General features: G+C 44.8%; 1 protein-coding gene across 2 annotated transcripts in view; it reads right to left on the bottom strand.

The window, feature by feature from the left end:
• The window catches only part of DDX43 (DEAD-box helicase 43), a 246,015-nt gene extending 231,802 nt beyond the window's left edge, over nt 1–14,213 (bottom strand). The window contains exon 1 of one of the 2 annotated variants that reach the window (XR_012883166.1): nt 13,817–14,212. Coding sequence is in view for 1 of the 2 variants with exons in the window: in XM_075862031.1 (XP_075718146.1) it covers nt 13,817–14,111 (295 nt within the window). In the remaining variant the exon portion in view is untranslated. Of the gene's footprint in view, nt 1–13,816 lie in introns of both variants that reach the window. The other variant, XM_075862031.1, reaches the window with a different exon arrangement.
• Between the last annotated feature and the right edge of the window lie 4,546 nt (nt 14,214–18,759).

Below are 18,759 nucleotides of genomic sequence, written 5' to 3'. Positions count from 1 at the left end.
ACTAGATGTTGCACACAGTGAAAATATCAATTTTTCCATTTGTGTCCAAAATGTTGTGCCCAGCTTGTGCCACCATGAAAAGACAGCTCTAATTATAATGCTGTGTTTCCCGGTTTTAGAGACACCCTACATGTGGCCCTAATCTTTAGCCTGTACATATGACAGGGTTTAGGAGTGAAAGAGTACAATGTGAATTTGAGGCCGAATCGGCTATTTACAAAGTATTGGTTCACAATTGAAGGGCTCGGATGGGAAATTATTAACCCCTTCCCGCATCTTAACGTCGGTGTGCAGCAAGTTCGCGCACCTCGACGTGCAGTTACGTCAGTTCTTTGACAGTTAACCGCTGCGCGGCGCTACACCGCAGCGGCGGTTAACTGTGCAGGGTGTCTGCCCTGCATTCCCCGTTGACGATCAGCGGCCCATCGCCGCTGATTTCGGCAGTTAACCCCTTAATTGCGGCATTCGATTTTAATCGCCACAATTAAGTTGTTTAGCGCCGATCGGCAGCCCCGACGTGAAATCACGGGGGCTGGCGATGGTACCCATGGCAACCGGACGCCAGACAATGGCTTCCTGTCAGTGTGACTGTTACGTCACAATGACAGTTAGAATACATTACACTATGTAGGTAGTGTAATGTATTCCAGCAGCGATCAGAGCTGCAAGTCTAAGGGCATGACCACACATGGCGGAATTCCTCCGCAACTGTCCGCATCAATGCCGCACAGAATCTGCGTTGCAGATTCTACAGCGGATCTGCACAAAATGTGCAGAAAATTGATGCGGACTGGCCGCTGCGGACTGCAGGAAAAGTGCTTCTCTTCTCCCTATTCAGTGCAGGATAGAGAGAAGGGACAGCACTTTCCCTAGTGAAAGTAAAAGAAATTCATACTTACCGCCCGTTGTCTTGGTGACGCGTCCCTCTTTCGGCATCCGGCCCGACCTCCCTGGATGACGCTCCAGTCCATGTGACCGCTGCAGCCTGTGCTTGGCCTGTGATTGGCTGCAGCCGTCACTTACACTGAAACGTCATCCTGGGAGGCCGGACTGGAGACAGACGCAGGGAGTTCTCGGTAAGTATGAACTTATATTTTTTTTTACAGATACATGTATATTGCGATCGGTAGTCACTGTCCCGGGTGCAGAAACAGTTACTTTCAGCACCCTGGACAGTGACTATTTACAGACGTCTCCTAGCAACGCTCCCGTCATTACGGGAGCCCCATTGACTTCCTCAGTCTGGCTGTAGACCTAGAAATACATAGGTCCAGCCAGAATGAAGAAATGTCATGGTAGTAAAAACAATACGCTCCGCAGCACACATAAGATCTGCGGACTTCATTGCGGAATTTTGACTCTCCATTGAAGTCAATGGAGAAATTCCGCCATGAGTCCGCAACCAGTCCGCCACTGCTCCGCAACAGACAGAGCATGCTGCGGACACCAAATTCCGCTCCGCAGCCTATGCTCCGCAGCGGAATTGTACGCATCGTGTAAACGAACACTGCTAAATTAAAGTGAAAGTCAATGGAGAAACGGCTCCGCTGCGGATTAACGCTGCGGAGTGTCCGCAGCGGAATTTAAGTGAAATTCCGCTATGTGTGAACCTGCCCTAAGTGTCCCCTAGTGGGACAAGTAAAGAAAGTAAAAAAAATTAAAAGGTTTTAAAAAAAAAAAAAAAAGTGTAAAAATAAAAGTTATAAGTTACATAAACAAGAACTGCTTTTTTTCCTATAGTTAGGCCTCATGCACACGACCGTAAAAACTCCCGTTATTACGGGTCGTAATTACGACCCGTAATAACGGGCTCATAGACTTCTATTGGCCACGGGTACCTTCCCATTTTCTTACGGGAAGGTGCCCGTGCCGTTAAAAAAGATAGAACATGTCCTATTTCAGGCCGTAATAACGGCACGGACAGTCCATAGAAGTCTATGGAGCTCCCGTAATAACGGGTGGCTACATGTGTGCACCCGTCATTACGGCAGCGTTGCTAAGCGACGTCAGTAAATAGTCACTGTCCAGGGAGCTGAAAGAGTTAACTGATCGGCAGTAACTCTTTCAGCACCCTGGACAGTGACTACCGATCAGAATAAAGAGCAACCTGTAAAAAATAAAAATAAGACGTTCATACTTACCGAGGACTTCCTGCTTCCTTCAGTCCGGTCTTCCGGCCGTTGCCTTGGTGACGCGTCCCTCTCGACATCCGGCCCGACGTCCTGGCCGTCCCTGGATGACGTTTCAGCCCATGTGACCGCTGCAGCCAATCACAGGCTGCAGCGGTCACATGGACTGCCACGTCATCCAGGGATGTTGGGCTGGATGTGAAGAGAGGGACGCGTCACCAAGATAACGGCCGGGTAAGTATGAATTTATTTAACTTTTATTACAGAAAGGGCTGTCCCTTCTCTCTATCCTGCACTGATAGAGAGAAGGGGCTGCCAATTAGTGCAGTGCTATTTTGCCGCCAAAAACGTGCCCGTAAATACGGGTGGAATACGGGTGACACCGGACCCATATTTACGGGCACGGGTCCGTAAATACTGGTGCAAAACGGGTCGAATACGTGTGACACGGGTGGGAAAAAATACGGTCGTGTGCATGAGGCCTAAGTCTTCTATTATAGGAAAAAAATGAACACGTAAATAAAAAAAAAAAAAAAAAAGTACACATATTTGGTATCACCGCGTTAGTAACGACCCCAACTATAAAACTATAATATTCTTTCCGCACGGTGAACACCGCAAAAAAAAATAAAAAAAAAATGCCAGAATCACTATTTTTTGGTCACCACCCCTCCCAAAATATACAATAAAAAGTGATCATAAAGTCGCATGCACGCCAAAATAGTACCGATACAAACTACAACCCGTCCCGCAAAAAACAAGCCCTTACACAGCTTTGACTGAAAAATAAAAAAAGTTATGGGGACACAAAAAATTTATTTTCGAAATAAGTTATTTTATTGCGCAAACGCTGCAAAACATAAAAACTATATACATATGGTATCGCCGTAATCTTACCGATCTGCAGAATAAAATATAATGGTCATTTATAGCCCAGGGTGAACGCCGTAAAAAATAAATAAAAATCAGTCAGAATTGACTGTTTTTGGTCACCTGGCTTGCCGAAAAATGGAATATAAAAAAAAAAGTGAACAAAAAACCGCATGTACTCCAAAATGGTACCAATGAAAATTACAGACTGTCCCGCAACAAATAAGCCCTCACGCAGCTCCGGTGGTGAAAAAATAAAAAAAAGTTCCGGTCCCAGATTATGGCGATGCAAAATATGCAGTGCTCCAAAAGCGGATAGGATCGGGTGCCAATTATGAGTGTGACACTGGCCACATAGCTGCGGATTATTTATTTACGCCATTATTATACCCTCTTATTATGCCCCTCATGTACTCTGCCCAGCCTACATATGCCCCCACATTATAAACTGGCATTTTGCTGGTATTTCAGAGCTACTACCAAGCAAAATCTGCGCTACAAAATCCAAATGGCGCTCCCTCCTGAGCCCTACAGCGTGCCCTAACAGCAGTTTACGTCCACAGATACGGCATCGCCATACCCGGGAGAACCCGGTTAATATTTTATGAGGCATTTGTGGCACAAACTGGACACAGCATATAGTGCACTAAAATGGCACATCAGTGGAAAATTTTAATTTTCACTCTGCACCATCCTCTGCGCATTAAACCCTTCGCGCACCATGACTTAGTAGCATGTCGTGGTGTGGGTGATATATGGAGCATGTCACGCGCTGAGTCCGCGCCATAAGCTGCGGGTGTCAGCTGTGTTTTACAGCTGATACCCGGGACTAACGGACAGAAACAGCGATCGCGCTGTTACAGGAGCCTGTAAAAATGATATATATATATCTCAATACATTAGTATTGCAGTGTATTCTACCAGTGATCTAACGATCGCTGGTTCAAGTCTCCTAGGGGGTACAAATAAATATTTAGTTTTTACATATTTTATTAAATTTTTTCCACTAATAATAACTATTTGATTTGAAGTCCAAAAATAAACCCTTTTCAAATTTTTTTTCTCTAAAGTAATGTGAAAAAAATAAAAAAAAAATACAGAAAATTGGTATTGCTGTGTCCATAAGGCCATGTTCAGTTTTTTGGCGCAGAAACCGCTCCGCAAAACTCGTCAAAAAACGCCCGAAAATGCCTCCCATTGATTTCAATGGGAGTTGGACGAGTTTTTTTACCGCGAGTAAAAAAAACGCATTGCGGTAAAAAGCGACATGACCCATCTTGAGGCGGTTCCGCCTCCAAAACCCCATTTCAATCAGTCAGAAAGGGTAAAAAAAAAAACACCGAGTGTTTTGACGAGTTTTTGTCAAACCACTGTGCAAAAAACCGTCTGGAGCAGTTTTTGCAGGAGGAATTTTCCTCCTGCAAAAAAACTCTGTGTGAACACAGCCTAAAAGTCCAAGCTATTACGATATACCATTATTGAACTCGCACGGTGAACACAGTGAAAAATAAAGAATTTTAAATGGCAAAATCGCAGTTTTTTTAGCCACCTTGGCTCTACCAAGAAAATGGAATTAAAAGTGCTCAAAAAGTCTTATGTACCAAGAAATGGTACCAATAAAAACTACAGCTGGTCCCGCAAAAAAATAAGCCCTCACACCACCCTATTAACGGAAAAATAAAAAAAAGTTGTGTCTCGGAAAGCGGGAGGAAAAAAGAAAACATGGTTCAGTTTGGAAAGGGTTACTTTCTAATGAAAAAAACGTTTATGACCACATGTGGGGTATAGCCGTACTCGAGAGAAATTGCTTTACAAATGTTGGGGTGCCTTTTCTCCTTTATCCTTTGTGAAATTGAAAAAAAAATTCAACGGTTTAGTGGAAATAATGTTGATATAAATTTTCACGGCCTAATTCTAATAAATTCTCCAAAAGACGTGTGGGGTCTAAATGCTTACTATACCCCTAGATAGATTCCTCAAGTGGTGTAGTTTCCCAAATGGGGTTACTTTTGGGGGGCTTCAACTGTTTTGGTCTCAGTGGCTTTGCAAAATCGACATGACACCCAAAAACTATTGCAGCTAAATTTTAGCTCCAAAAGGCAAATAGTGCTCCTTCCCTTCTAAGCCCCGGTGTGGGTCCAAACAGCACTTCATTACCACATATGGGGTATTTATGTAATCGGGAGAAATTGTTTTACAAATGTTGGGGTGCTTTTTCTCATTTATTCCTTGTAAAAATTAAAAATGTCTAAGTTTTTACAGAAACAAAAAGTAGATTTTTACATTTACAGACTAATTCCAATGAATTCAGCAAAACAACTGTGGGGTCAAAATGCTAACTTTACCCCTAGAAAAATTCCTTGAGGGGTGTAGTTTCCACGGTTTTCATCCCTCCAGTGCACGGCACTGAAATCTATTCCAGCAACATCAGAAATCCAAATGGTGCTCCTTCTCTTCTGAGGCCTGCTGTGGGTCCAAACAGCAGTTTATTACCACATATGGGGTATTGCCATAATCGGAAGAAATGGCTTTACATATGTTGGGGTGTTTTTTCTACTTTATTCCTTGTAAAAACTTTACATTTCTACGTTTTTTTTCACACAAAAAAAAAAAAAAAAAAAAAAAAGATTTTCATCTTCACATACTAATTAAAATAAATTTTGCAAAAAAACTGTGGGTTCAAAATGCTAACTATACCCATAGATAAATTCCTTGAGGGACGTAGTTTCCAAAATGGGTCACTTTTTTGGGGGGGGGGGGGTTCATTACTGGTTTGGTACCACAAGACCTATTCAAACCTAACATGGTGCCTAAAATATATTGTAAAAAAAAAAAAAAAAGGAGGCCCCAAAATCCACTAGGTGCTCCTTTGCTTATGAGGCCTGTGTTTCAGTCCATTACCGCACTAGGACCACATGTGGGATATTTTTAAAAACTGCAGAATCTGGGCAATAAATATTGAGTTGCATTTCTTGGGTAAAACCTTCTGTGGTACAGAAAAAAATGTAAACATTTCACCTCTACTTTGCTTTCTAAATGCGGTTTTGAATACCTTGAGGGGTGCAGTTTTCAAAATGGGGTGATTTAGGTGGACTTTCTAATATATAAGGCCCTCAAAGCCACTTCAGAACTGAACTGGTCCCTGAAAAAAATAGGCTTGAAATTTTCTTGAAAATATGAGAAATTGCTGCTAAAGTTCTAAGCCTTGTAAAGTCCTAGAAAAATAAAAGAATGTTCAGAAAACTATGCAAACAAAGTAAACATATGGGAATTGTAAACTAGTAAGTATTACTATCTGTTACAAGTAGAGATACATTTAAATTTAAAAAAATGCAAATTTTTGCAAATTTTCTCTAAATCTTGGTTTTTTACAAATATTGAATTTATCGACCAAATTTTTCCCCTAACATAAAGTACAATATGTCACGGGAAAACAATCTCAGAATCACTTGAATAGGTAAAAGCATTACGGAGTTATTACCAGATAAAGTGACATGTCAGATTTGAAAAATCGGCTTCGTCCTATACTAGTTTTATTGAAGAATCGTAGTACAAATGCAATCATACCATGCACATAATACAGAAAATAAGGCAGAGATGTGTGTGAGACATAACACCAATATTTCAAATAAAGGAGAAATACAGACATGTATTCAGACATTTAACATGCATGCAAAGGCAAAAATAAAAAACAAATCAAGACACTATTTTATGAATTATATAGATCCACAACCCAGTAGCTTCAATTGCGTGCCAATGACCGACGGAGGTCACTATACCTGTGTGGGGTATACTGAGTCACCGCAGAGTCACACCAGGCTTCCCATATCTTATAGAATTTATCAATGCATCCTCGGTCTATACATTATCCTCTCAAACCATGGGGCACTTAAAAAAATATTTTCCTATCCTCCTCTGTTATTTAGATATCAGTGACGTTATATTTGGCACCTGATATTTAAGTAACCCCCTGAATAGGCAAGGGGGCGTTTAACATCGCTATGACAATGTCCAATCAGCTACAGACAGTGTCACAGCAAGAGCTGGAGGAGAGCCTGTACACGCGCACAAGCGCAGCTCAGAGCGGTGCGCGCACGCTCTCTCACTGTTCAGCTCTTGACAGACGGATCTGTGTGATCTCTCGCGAGTCTTGTCTGCTGAAGAGTGAGAGCGTGCGTGTGCATGCATGAACCCACAGCTCCAACATCTCCTCTCTAGCTCTTGCTGTGACACGAACTACATATTGCAGGAAGCACTAGCTTTCCATGACATACAGCAAACGTCGAGAAGGGGTTAAAGACATGCGTTTAAAATTGGGTTTTCCCACAATATTTATCACCTATACAAAGTATTAGGGATGCACGATGCATCGAAACTTCGATACCGTGCATCCCTAATCGGTTCAATACCGTTATTTCATGTATTTTGATACTTAGCTGTGCGGCTGCACAGCTCAGTATAGTAACACATGAATGTATGAGAGCGGGGCCGCGGCTTTATAATACAGCCATTGCCCCGCTCCTGACAAGTGCACGCCGTCAGGATAATGTGATGCGGCCGGCGCTGCACTAATGAGCGGCAGCACTGAAAACAGAACATGGAGGGCGCACTACAAAACACCCCCATGATCTGTCCTCAGTGCCTGAAACGCCGCTCATTAGAGCAGCGCCGGCCGCATCTCCTCATGCTGACCGCGCACGCACTTCAGGTCAGGAGCGGGGCCATGGCTGTATTACACAGCCGCAGCCCCGCTCTATAACGGAGGAGATCAGAGAAAACTCTCATCTCCACCGCTATTCCCGTGAATGCTGCGATCACAGCTGACTGCAGCATTCAGGAGAAAATGAAAAAGGGGATGCCCCTTGGATCGTGTCACAGGGAATTCCTGTGACGCGATTGAGGGACATACCATATATGGGCAGACAGCCCAGGGTCTATTGAAGGACCCCAGGGCTGTCCTACCATATTTCCTGTTAGGGCATACTTAGGTATGTCCTAATAACTGCTCGTGTACTATCCGTACACAGGCTAATGTACTGTAATATAGACAGTGAAGGAAATAAGTATTTGATCCCTTGCTGATTTTGTAAGTTTGCACACTCTCAAAGACATGAACAGTCTAGAATTTTTAGGCTAGGTTAATTTTACCAGTGAGAGATAGATTATATATATATATATAAAAAAAAAAATAAAAAAAAAAAAAATCACATTGTCAAAATTATATATATTTATTTGCATTGTGCACAGAGAAATAAGTATTTGATCCCTTTGGCAAACAAGACTTAAAGAGGCTCTGTCACCAGATTTTGCAACCCCTATCTCCTATTGCAGCAGATCGGCGCTGCAATGTAGATAAGAGTAACTTTTTTTTTTTTTTTTTTTTTAAACGAGCATTTTTGGTCAAGTTATGATTTTTATATTTATGCAAATGAGGCTTTCTAAAGTACAACTGGGCGTGTTTAAAGTAAAAGTACAACTGGGCGTGTATTATGTGCGTACATCGGGGCGTTTTTACTTCTTTTACTAGCTGGGCGTTGTGTATAGAAGTATCAGCCACTTCTCTTCACAATGCCCAGCTTCTGGCAGTGCAGACACAGCGTGTTCGAGAGATCACGCTGTGACGTCACTCACTTCCTGCCCCAGGTCCTGCATCGTGTCGGACCAGCGAGGACACATCGGTACCAGAGGCTACATTTGATTCTGCAGCAGCAACGGCGTTTGCAGGTAAGTCGATGTAGCTACTTACCTGCAAACGCTGATGCTGCTGCAGAATCAACTGTAGCCTCTGGTGTCGATGTGTCCTCGCTCGTCCGACACGATGCAGGACCTGGGGCAGGAAGTGAGTGACGTCACAGAGTGATCTCTCGAGAACACGCTGTGTCTGTGCACTGCCAGAAGCTGGGCGTTGTGAAGAGAAGTGGCTGATACTTCTATACACAACGCCCAGCTAGTAAAAGAAGTAAAAACGCCCCGATGTACGCACATAATACACGCCCAGTTGTACTTTAGAAAGCCTCATTTGCATAAATATAAAAATGGTCATAACTTGGCCAAAAATGCTAGTTTAAAAAAAAACAAAAAAAAAAAAACTTTACTCTTATCTCCATTGCAGCGCCGATCTACTGCAATAGGAGATAGGGGTTGCAAAATCTGGTGACAGAGCCTCTAATACTTGGTGGCAAAACCCTTGTTGGCAAGCACAGCAGTCAGACGTTTTTTGTAGTTGATGAGGTTTGCACACATGTTAGATGGAATTTTGGCCCACTCCTCTTTGCAGATCATCTGTAAATCATTACGATTTCGAGGCTGTCGATTGTAGGGATGTCACGATACCAGAATTTGGACTTACATACCGATACTTCGTTTAGTATTGCGATTTCGATACCAATTTCGATACTTTGCCAACAGTAATAAAAAAAAAAATTATTCTGTTTTCTGATGTGAGGCGCGTGGTGTGATGAATTTTTAACGCGCCTCACATTAATAGTAATTAATCCCATCCTGTTTCTCAGTCATAATGGGTTAATGTGTGAGGTACATGATGGGGTTAATTACTATTAATGTGAGGAACATGGAGGTTAAATTCATCACGCCTCACATTAATAAGTGATAGAAAGCAGTGTGTTTCATTTTTTTACAGCGTACATATCACAAATGATGCAAAAAAATTGTTGTGCGTGCCAATACTGAATGTGTGAATATTTTATGTATTGAGACTTATTTTAATGTTTATTGTAAAAAAGGTGAATGGATTTTTTTTTTAAATTTAACATTACTCTGTTTTTACTTTATTTTTAAACTTTAATGTACTGACATATCAGATATATGCCAGTACATTAGCCTGTGGACAGATAGCACACAGGCAGTTGTTAGGGCATACTTGGGTATGTCCCAACAACCTGAAATATGGTAAGACAGCCCTGGGGTCCGTCAATAGACGCGGAGCTGTCTGCCCATATATGGTATGTCCCTTAATCGCGTCACAGGAATTCCCTGTGACGCATCCAGGGGCATCCCCCCCTTCTCATTTTCTCCTGAATGCTGCAGTCCGCTGTGATCGCAGCATTCAGGGGAATAACGGCGGAGATGAGAGGTTTCTCTGATCACCGCCGTTATAGAGCGGGGCTGCGGCTGTGTAATACAACCATTGCCCCGCTCCTGACAAAAAGTGCGCGCGCCGTCAGCATGAGGAGGTGCGGCCGGCGCAGCACTAATGAGCGGCAGTTCAGGCACTGGAGACAGAACATGGAGGTGTTTTGCAGTGCGCCCGCCATGTTCTGTCTTCAGTGCCGGCAATCATGAGTGCAGCGCCGGCCGCATCGCATCATCCTGACGGCGCGCACTTGTCATGACTCAGGAGCGGGGCTGTGGCTGAATTACACAGCCGCGCTCCCATACATTCATGTATTACTATACTGAGCTGTGCGGCTGCGCAGCTCAGTATCGAAATACAGGAAATAGCGGTATCGAACCGTTTAGGGATGCACAGTATCGAAGTTTCGATGCACCGTGCATCCCTAGTCGCTTGGCAACTCGGATCTTCAGCTCCCTCCATAAGTTTTCGATGGGATTAAGCTCTGGAGACTGGCTAGGCCACTCCATGACCTTAATGTGCTTCTTTTTGAGCCACTCCTTTGTTGCCTTGGCTGTATGTTTCGGGTCATTGTCGTGCTGGAAGACCCAGCCACGAACCATTTTTAATGTTCTGGTGGAGGGAAGGAGGTTGTCACTCAGGATTTGACGGTACATGGCTCCATCCATTCTCCCATTGATGCGGTGAAGTAGTCCTGTGCCCTTAGCAGAGAAACACCCCCAAAACATAATGTTTCCACCTCCATGCTTGACAGTGGGGACGGTGTTCTTTGGGTCATAGGCAGCATTTCTCTTCCTCCAAACACGGCGAGTAGAGTTAATGCCAAAGAGCTCAATTTTAGCCTCATTTGACCACAGCACCTTCTCCCTACTCTCAGAATCATCCAGATGTTCATTTGCAAACTCCAGACGGGCCTATACATGTGCCTTCTTGAGCAGGGGGACCTTGCGGGCACTGCAGGATTTTAATCCATTACGGCGTAATGTGTTACCAATGGTTTTCTTGGTGACTGTGGTCCCAGCTGCCTTGAGATCATTAACAAGTTCCCCCCGTGTAGTTTTCGGCTGAGCTCTCACCTTCCTCAGGGTCAAGGATACCCCACGAGGTGAGATTTTGCATGGAGCCCCAGATCGATGTCGATTGACAGTCATTTTGTATGTCTTCCATTTTCTTACTATTGCACCAACAGTTGTCTCCTTCTCACCCAGCGTCTTACTTATGGTTTTGTAGCCCATTTCAGCCTTGTGCAGGTCTATGATCTTGCCCCTGACATCCTTAGAAAGCTCTTTGGTCTTGCCCATGTTGTAGAGGTTAGAGTCAGACTGATTAATTGAGTCTGTGGACAGGAGTCTTTTATACAGGTGACCATGTAAGACAGCTGTCTTTAATGCAGGCACCAAGTTGATTTAGAGCGTGTAACTGGTCTGGAGGAGGCTGAACTCTTAATGGTTGGTAGGGGATCAAATACTTATTTCTCTGTGCACAATGCAAATAAATATATATAATTTTGACTATGTGATTTTCTTTTTTATATATATATATATATATATATATAATCTATCTCTCACTGGTAAAATTAACCTAGCCTAAAAATTCTAGACTGTTCATGTCTTTGACAGTGGGCGAACTTACAAAATCAGCAAGGGATCAAATACTTATTTCCATCACTGTATATGCCAGTACATTAAAGTTTAAAAAAATAAAGTAAAAACGTAAAGAAATGTTAAATAAAAAAAACCCAAAAAAAAAACATATACACCTTTTTTACAATAAACATTAAAATAAGTCTCAATACATAATATACACACATTCAGTATTGGCGCGGCCGTAATAACCTGCACAACAATTTTTATGCATCATTTATGATGTGTACGCTGTAAAAAAAATATAATAGAAACTGCTATCACTTAGGCCGGATTCACACAAGTGCGTTTTGCGCGCGCAAAAGGTCTATAAAAGCTCCGTGTGTCAGCAGCATATGATGCGTGGCTGTGTGATTTTCGCGCAGCCGCCATCATTATGACACTGTTTGTATGTTTGTAAACAGAAAAGCACGTGGTGCTTTTCGGTTTTCATTCATAGTTTTGCCTACTGTAGCGTGCAGCACACGGAAGTGCGTCCGTGTGCCGTGCAGGGTTTTCACGCACCCATTGACTTCAATGGGTGCGTGATGCACGAAAAACGGGCAAATATAGGACATGTCGTGAGTTTTACGCAGCGGACATACGATGCGTAAAAATCACAGTCTGAATGGCCCCATTGACTAATATAGGTCTGTGCGACGCGCGTGAAAATCACGCGCGTTGCACTGACATATTATACGTTTGTCTGAATAAGCCCTTATTGTGGGCCACGAGGTGTGATGAATTTAACCTCCATGTGCCTCACATTAATAGTAATTAACCCCATCACGTACCTTACATATTAACCCATTTTGTCTGAGAAACATGATGGGGTTAATTCCTATTAATGTGAGGCACGTGGAGGTTAAATTCATCATCACACCTCGCGCCTCACATCAGAAAATGGAAGAACTTTTTTTTTCATTATTATTACGCTTGGCAAAGTATCGAATTGGTATCGAAATCGCAATACTAAACGAAGTATCGGTATCGAAGTCCAAATTGTGGTATCATGACATCCCTACAAAGAATAGGTGAGAAGTATCTGATCATGGGGGTCTGACCGCTGGTACCCCCGACAGATTCCGAGAATGGGCTTACCTGGGTGTCCCTATGAGCCTTGTATGAATGGAGCAGTACTGCGCACGCTCTGCCACCGCTCAATTAATTGCTATGGTGCTGCAGAGCGCCATCTCCAACAGCCCCATAGAAATGAATGGAGCGGTGGCCGAGCATGTGAAGTAGCGCTCCATTCCTACGGGATGCACAGGCCAGGTAAGCCGGCTTTCAGGATCTGGGGGTCCCAGTACTCAGATATTTATCACCCGATCCTGTGGAAAGGTGATAAATATTGGTCATGGTAAAACCCCTTTAAGCCCTGTGCATAGTTTTTTGGTGGCGATTTTGATATGGAAACTGCAACGGAATCAGCACCTAAACACGGGCAAAATTGACCCCCATTGATTTCAATGGGAAGCAGAGGAGTTTTTACTTCCTGAGTGGCAAGAAAAAAAAAAAGCCAAATGGCATTTCTTGCTACGGTTCCGCCTCTGACCGCCCATTGAAATCATAGGGAGGCATAAAAAAAAAAAAAAAAAAAAACAGCAGCGCTCTTTTCAGAGCGTTTTCTCTGCTTTTGCTTACTCATGATCCTTGCATTAGCTTCAATGGCAGCAGGCGAAAAACGGAGCAAAAACCACAGCAGAAAAGCGCAGGCAGGTCAAAATCTGCCGCCTCGAAATTCTGGAAGGAATTCTGAGGCAGACAAACCAGAGACCAGGACCTTAATTGGGGAAATGTCAATCCCCCCCCCCCCCCAAAAAAAATATAAAAATTAAAATCAAATATAAGCCTTATCATCTGCCACCCAATCAGACTCTGCAGCTCTTCAGAGAGACTTATATCCGATGCGGATTCGTGGCGGATCTTACCCTTGGCAATGAAAATACAGAATGGTCATACTCCGGATTTGTAAATTCATGATACTTGCTGATGGAGTTACGAGAACTTTAGGTAATAAACACATTTCACAATCACTGACAAAAACCGTTTATACCAGGGAGCGGATTATGTCCAGCATAAAGAACGGTGTGAGCGCTCACCTATTACTTGTCCGATCACCGAGCTGTCAAGGCGGAAACACAAGGCATTAGACGGATCATCGTCCCCACTCTCCTTCCTTCTAAACTCCATTGCCCCTCTGGCGGGCTGTCTGTTCGGTTGGCGAAACTGGCCACGGTCTTCCTCTCTCCCCCAACCATGAGGTTCTGGTCTCCTCCGTGCAGGCTCACTCCACTCATTTCGCGGCCGGGTGGACGGCGCCCATTGCTGGTTCTCTGAAGTTTTCTGTACACTCACTGCCCCTGCAGTATCATCGTCTTCCTCCCAGTCAGACATTTTCCTCACAATCAGCGAGCACTAGAACCTCCCGTGACGTCACGCAGTCAGACTCCAGCTTGCTATACGCAGCAATTTCTATGCTTAGAAGGGCGGGGCTCGTAGTCACGTGCGCGGTTTCCCGCCTAGGCGGTGCTACAGTTGTAATGAGGCTGTTGTGGTCACGTCCACGGTTCTAAAACAAAATATTCCATCAGTAAAAACATATACGACATAGACATAGACATAGACAGCTGGCACTGCTGCTATACATTGCTTTGGAGCCCAGACAGTTTTAGAGTAATAATACCAATGCCACATGCCTGTATGGAAATGGTGCCTATGTCATTAACACAAGACTACCCACTCCCCAAAACAGTCAAGAAACGCCTATTTTTTTACCAAATGAGGGTATGTTCACACGAGGTCATTACGTCCGTAATTGACGGACGTATTTCGGCCGCAAGTCCCGGACCGAACACAGTGCAGGGAGACGGGCTCCTAGCATCATACCTATGTACGATGCTAGGAGTCCCTCCCTCTCCAATTACATGATTACAGTACAGGACAGTTGTCCGGCAGCGAGGCAGGGACGCCTAGCGTCGTACATAACTATGATGCTAGGAGCCCGGCTCCCTGCACTGTGTTCGGTCCGGGACTTGCGGCCGAAATACGTCCGTCAATTACGGACGTAATGACCTCGTGTGAACATACCCTTAGGCTCTGTTCACTGAGCGTTTTTTTCACTTCATTAAATATAGGCAATAGTGTACTTGTGGCATCTTTAGTTACATACCTTTTTTTCACTATAGGAAAAGGTAGCATTGCAATAGGACCCTATGGGTGACATGCAGTTTCATACGTCTGAGACTTCCTATGGGGAAATTCTCCGACAAACATACTTTCCAACTTTCAAACAATGTTAAGAGGGACAAACTAAGTGTGCAGCAATTTTTTAATGTTTAGCCCCGCCTCTAACCCCGCCCAATCCCTGTTCATGCATGCCTAATTCCGCCTCATCTAGTGTCACTGTGCAGGGAAAAAAATGAAGGGGATGCAGCACTAAAACAGCACTGTGGACTCTTCATTTTTAGGATTGAAGGCATACAGAGCTTTATATTTTATAATAGTGGTAAACAGATAGTATTCCCTTAATGCTCACTTTGATGCTATTGTATTCCTCTGTGAATTCCGTACCCAAATCCGCTACGTGTGAATGTAACTTTATAGACATATGTACAGGTGAAAATTAAGACCGCAATGCTCTATTTGATGTGACTAAGGCCTAACTCACACGACCGTGTACGGTCCGTGATATACGGCCCGCATGTCGGCAGTATTTCCCGGTTCTAACATATTGCAGGGAGGAACGAGGAACGCTACTAGCATTGTCAGGGATCATTACTATGTATATTGTCTGAAAAATATTATCCTCACACATATGTATATACATTTCAGTTCTTTGTGTAATATACTGATATATATAACAAGTTCTTTGTTCATGTCGGACACACCTATGGAAGACACCGCCCCCTGGAATGCAAAGAGGAGTGTGCAGAAGAATGTACAGGAAAACTTATAGCTGAGGAGCGAATAGAATTTAAGCAAGTCCCACATCTATAGGGAGGGGCATGTGTCTTCTCTGTGTGTGTTTCTTTGTTCTGAATAAAGTTCGGTTCCTCCTGCTGTACCTCAGACATTTGTGTGGTGTACTTCTCTCCAGGCATGCCTTCAGCTTTCAATTTACAGAGGTGGATATTCGGTGTGAAATACGGACCTGACAGCATCACAGTTATGAACGATGCCAGGAGTCCCTGCCTCGCTGCGGGAAAACGGTCTCGTACTTTAATCATGTTTTCAGCACGGGACATTAGTTCCACGGGGAGGCAGGGACACCTAGCGTCGTACATAACTATGATGCTAGAACTGCCAACATGCGGACCGCATATCACGGACCAAACACGGTCGTGTGAATTAGGCCTAAAGGTAAATTTGCTTGAATCCAATCCATTTTGACCCCTCAGTTAGGCCGCATTCACATCTGCGTTGGAGGTTCCGTTAGGGGCCTCCGTCGCAAATCCAGCCTAGATTACCAGAGACAATAGCGCAGGAACACGCCAACGGAACCTATTGAACTCAATGGATTCCGTCGGCCGCAGGCGGTGTCTGATGTGCAACGGAACCGTTGCTTCCGATATTCCCTTGTTCTGCTCCTCTAACTGAGCAGAACACCCTGACACAGGTGTGAACTTACCCTTAAAGGGGCTGTCCAAGAACGGACAACAGATGACCTATCCCCAGGATAGCTCATCAGTATATGATCGGTGCAGGTCTGACATCCGGACCCCTCACCGATCAGCTGCCTCTGGGCGTTGGATGTTATGAAAGGTATGCAGCAGTCGGAGCCGGAAGCAGATGGCTCCAACTACTGCAAAGCGGCCATGCGGCAGAACTGAATCTCTGCTCCTATTCACATGAATAGGAGCAGAGCTACATTACTGCAGCTCGGCCTCTATTCTGTGACTGGAGCCATCTGTTTCTGGCATGGACATCCGGTGCCCAGAGGCAGCCAGATTAGCTGATCGGTGCAGGGTCAGGGTGTCGGACCCGCACTGATCATCCTGCAGATAGGTCATCAGTTGTCCATTTGTGGACAACCCCTTTAATGGTAGCTCATAGGTTTACGTTTGAAACTTCTTTCTGTCAATATTTTTGGTATACTGATAGGAAGCAAATAAAAAAAATGGTAATGAGTCACGTTGCATCATAGGTTTATTTGTGACATGCTATTTAAAATGTAGTCAGTTGCTCCTTAGCATTAGATGACACACTGTCACTTTGTTTTTAAAGACAATCTGTCATAGAGGTACAATCTGCAAGATTCTTGCACATTGTACCTCCATTTTTTACCACCCATTGTAAAAACTCAGCATTTTTAGGCGGGATTCACACGACCGGGTCGTTCCCGAGCCCGAGTGCCGGCCGCTAAAATCGGCCATTCTGCCCGGCCGGTTTGCATAAAGTTTTGCATCCGTGCCGGGCCTGGCAGATCTGGACAGTGACATCAGCGGCAACTCCTGAAGGGGAATCCCCATGTGTTCGGGGATTCCGCTTCAGGAGTTTCCCCTGATGTCACTGCCCAGATATGGACAGAGACATCAAGCGCTCCTTCAAGGAGCTAAAGTGCGGCTAGCACATAGCAGAGCGGGGAGATACCTCCCTGCTCTGCTATAGTGGCGTCGCTACAGTAGTAGCAGCCGCAGCAGCAGCAGCAGCTGCTGCTACTAGCGGCGCCATCGAAGGTGTCGCCGGGCCAGGAAAACAAGCAGGGGACGGGAGCCAGCGCAGCGCTCCCTCCTCCTGCTGTACACCCCGGCCCTGCCACACAGTGTACAGCGATGCCATTCGTCAGAATGGCATCAACTCCTCCTCACATGCACTCTGCGCTGTGAGGAGGAGGAGATAGAGCGCAAGCGCCGGAAATCCCGGCCATCACTCGGGACACATCCCGGTGATGGCCGTGTATTACCCGGCCCCATAGACTTCTATGGGAGCCGAGCGGCCGGGTACCCGGCCGAAGATAGAGCATGTCCTATTTTTTGACGGCCGGTTTTCCCGGCCGTCAAAAAATCGGTCGTGTGAATTGCCCCATTAGGGGTCTATTCCTAATGCAGCCGGGTGCCGGCCGATTTATGAACAGCCGGCACCCGGCCGGGAAACCCTGTCGTGTGAATGAGGCCTTAAGGAACTTTGAAATTGACACTATTTGAAAATACCAAGGATACATTTTTATATTTTTGCATAGAAGAAATGGTCTTCCAAATGCAAATGAGCTTAACCACTAACAAGAAACAAGAATGGCTGCTTGATCCCTGTGCTCCCAAATATCATAGTTCTAAAGCAGCTCTCAGCATAGCTAGCCCTAGCGAAAGTACCATAATTTAACTTTCATCTTACCAGGCTTTCCGCCAGTACCTAGATCTGACCGTCAGGGGACAGAATGACCCGTTGTTGGAGGATAACGAGAGACCGGGAGTGTTCCACAGTGTGGTTGCGCCGCTCACATTCCGTGCCAATCTGGAGGAATTCTGTCTCCTAGCCTCTGCATTTAAACTACAAGCATCTCCGACAAACTAGCTTTGTTTCCCACTGTTTTCTGGAGACTTACCCGGACTCCCGGGAACTATTCTCTGCTCGGGCCTGTTCTGGACTTCCGGGCCCTGGTATACAGCGTCTAAAAGTGCGCATTCCGGAAACCCCACCACCCAAAGGCTCCATTACACACTCTACCTGGTTTGTGGAGTGTACCAGATTAGCTAGCAACACTTAGGCTGGGTTCACACTAGCATGTTACGTCCGTAATGGACGGAACATATTTCGGCCGCAAGTCCCGGACTGAACACACTGCAGGGAGTTATGTACGATGCTAGGAGTCTCTGCCTCTACGTGGAACTACTGTCCCGTACTGAAAACATGATTACAGTACGGGACAGTTGTGCTGCAGAGAGGCAGGGACTCCTAGCGTCGTACATAACTATGATGCTAGGAGCCCGGCTCCCTGCAGTGTGTTCGGTCCGGGACTTGCGGCCGAAATACGTTCCGTCCATTACGGACGTAACATGCTCGTGTGAACCCAGCCTTAGCCTTCCTGCAGTTGGTGAACTGCTGC

Source organism: Rhinoderma darwinii, chromosome 4 (assembly GCF_050947455.1).
Source record: "Rhinoderma darwinii isolate aRhiDar2 chromosome 4, aRhiDar2.hap1, whole genome shotgun sequence".
NCBI classification, from domain to species: domain Eukaryota; kingdom Metazoa; phylum Chordata; class Amphibia; order Anura; family Rhinodermatidae; genus Rhinoderma; species Rhinoderma darwinii.
This window is presented reverse-complemented; position numbering and strand designations above follow the sequence as displayed.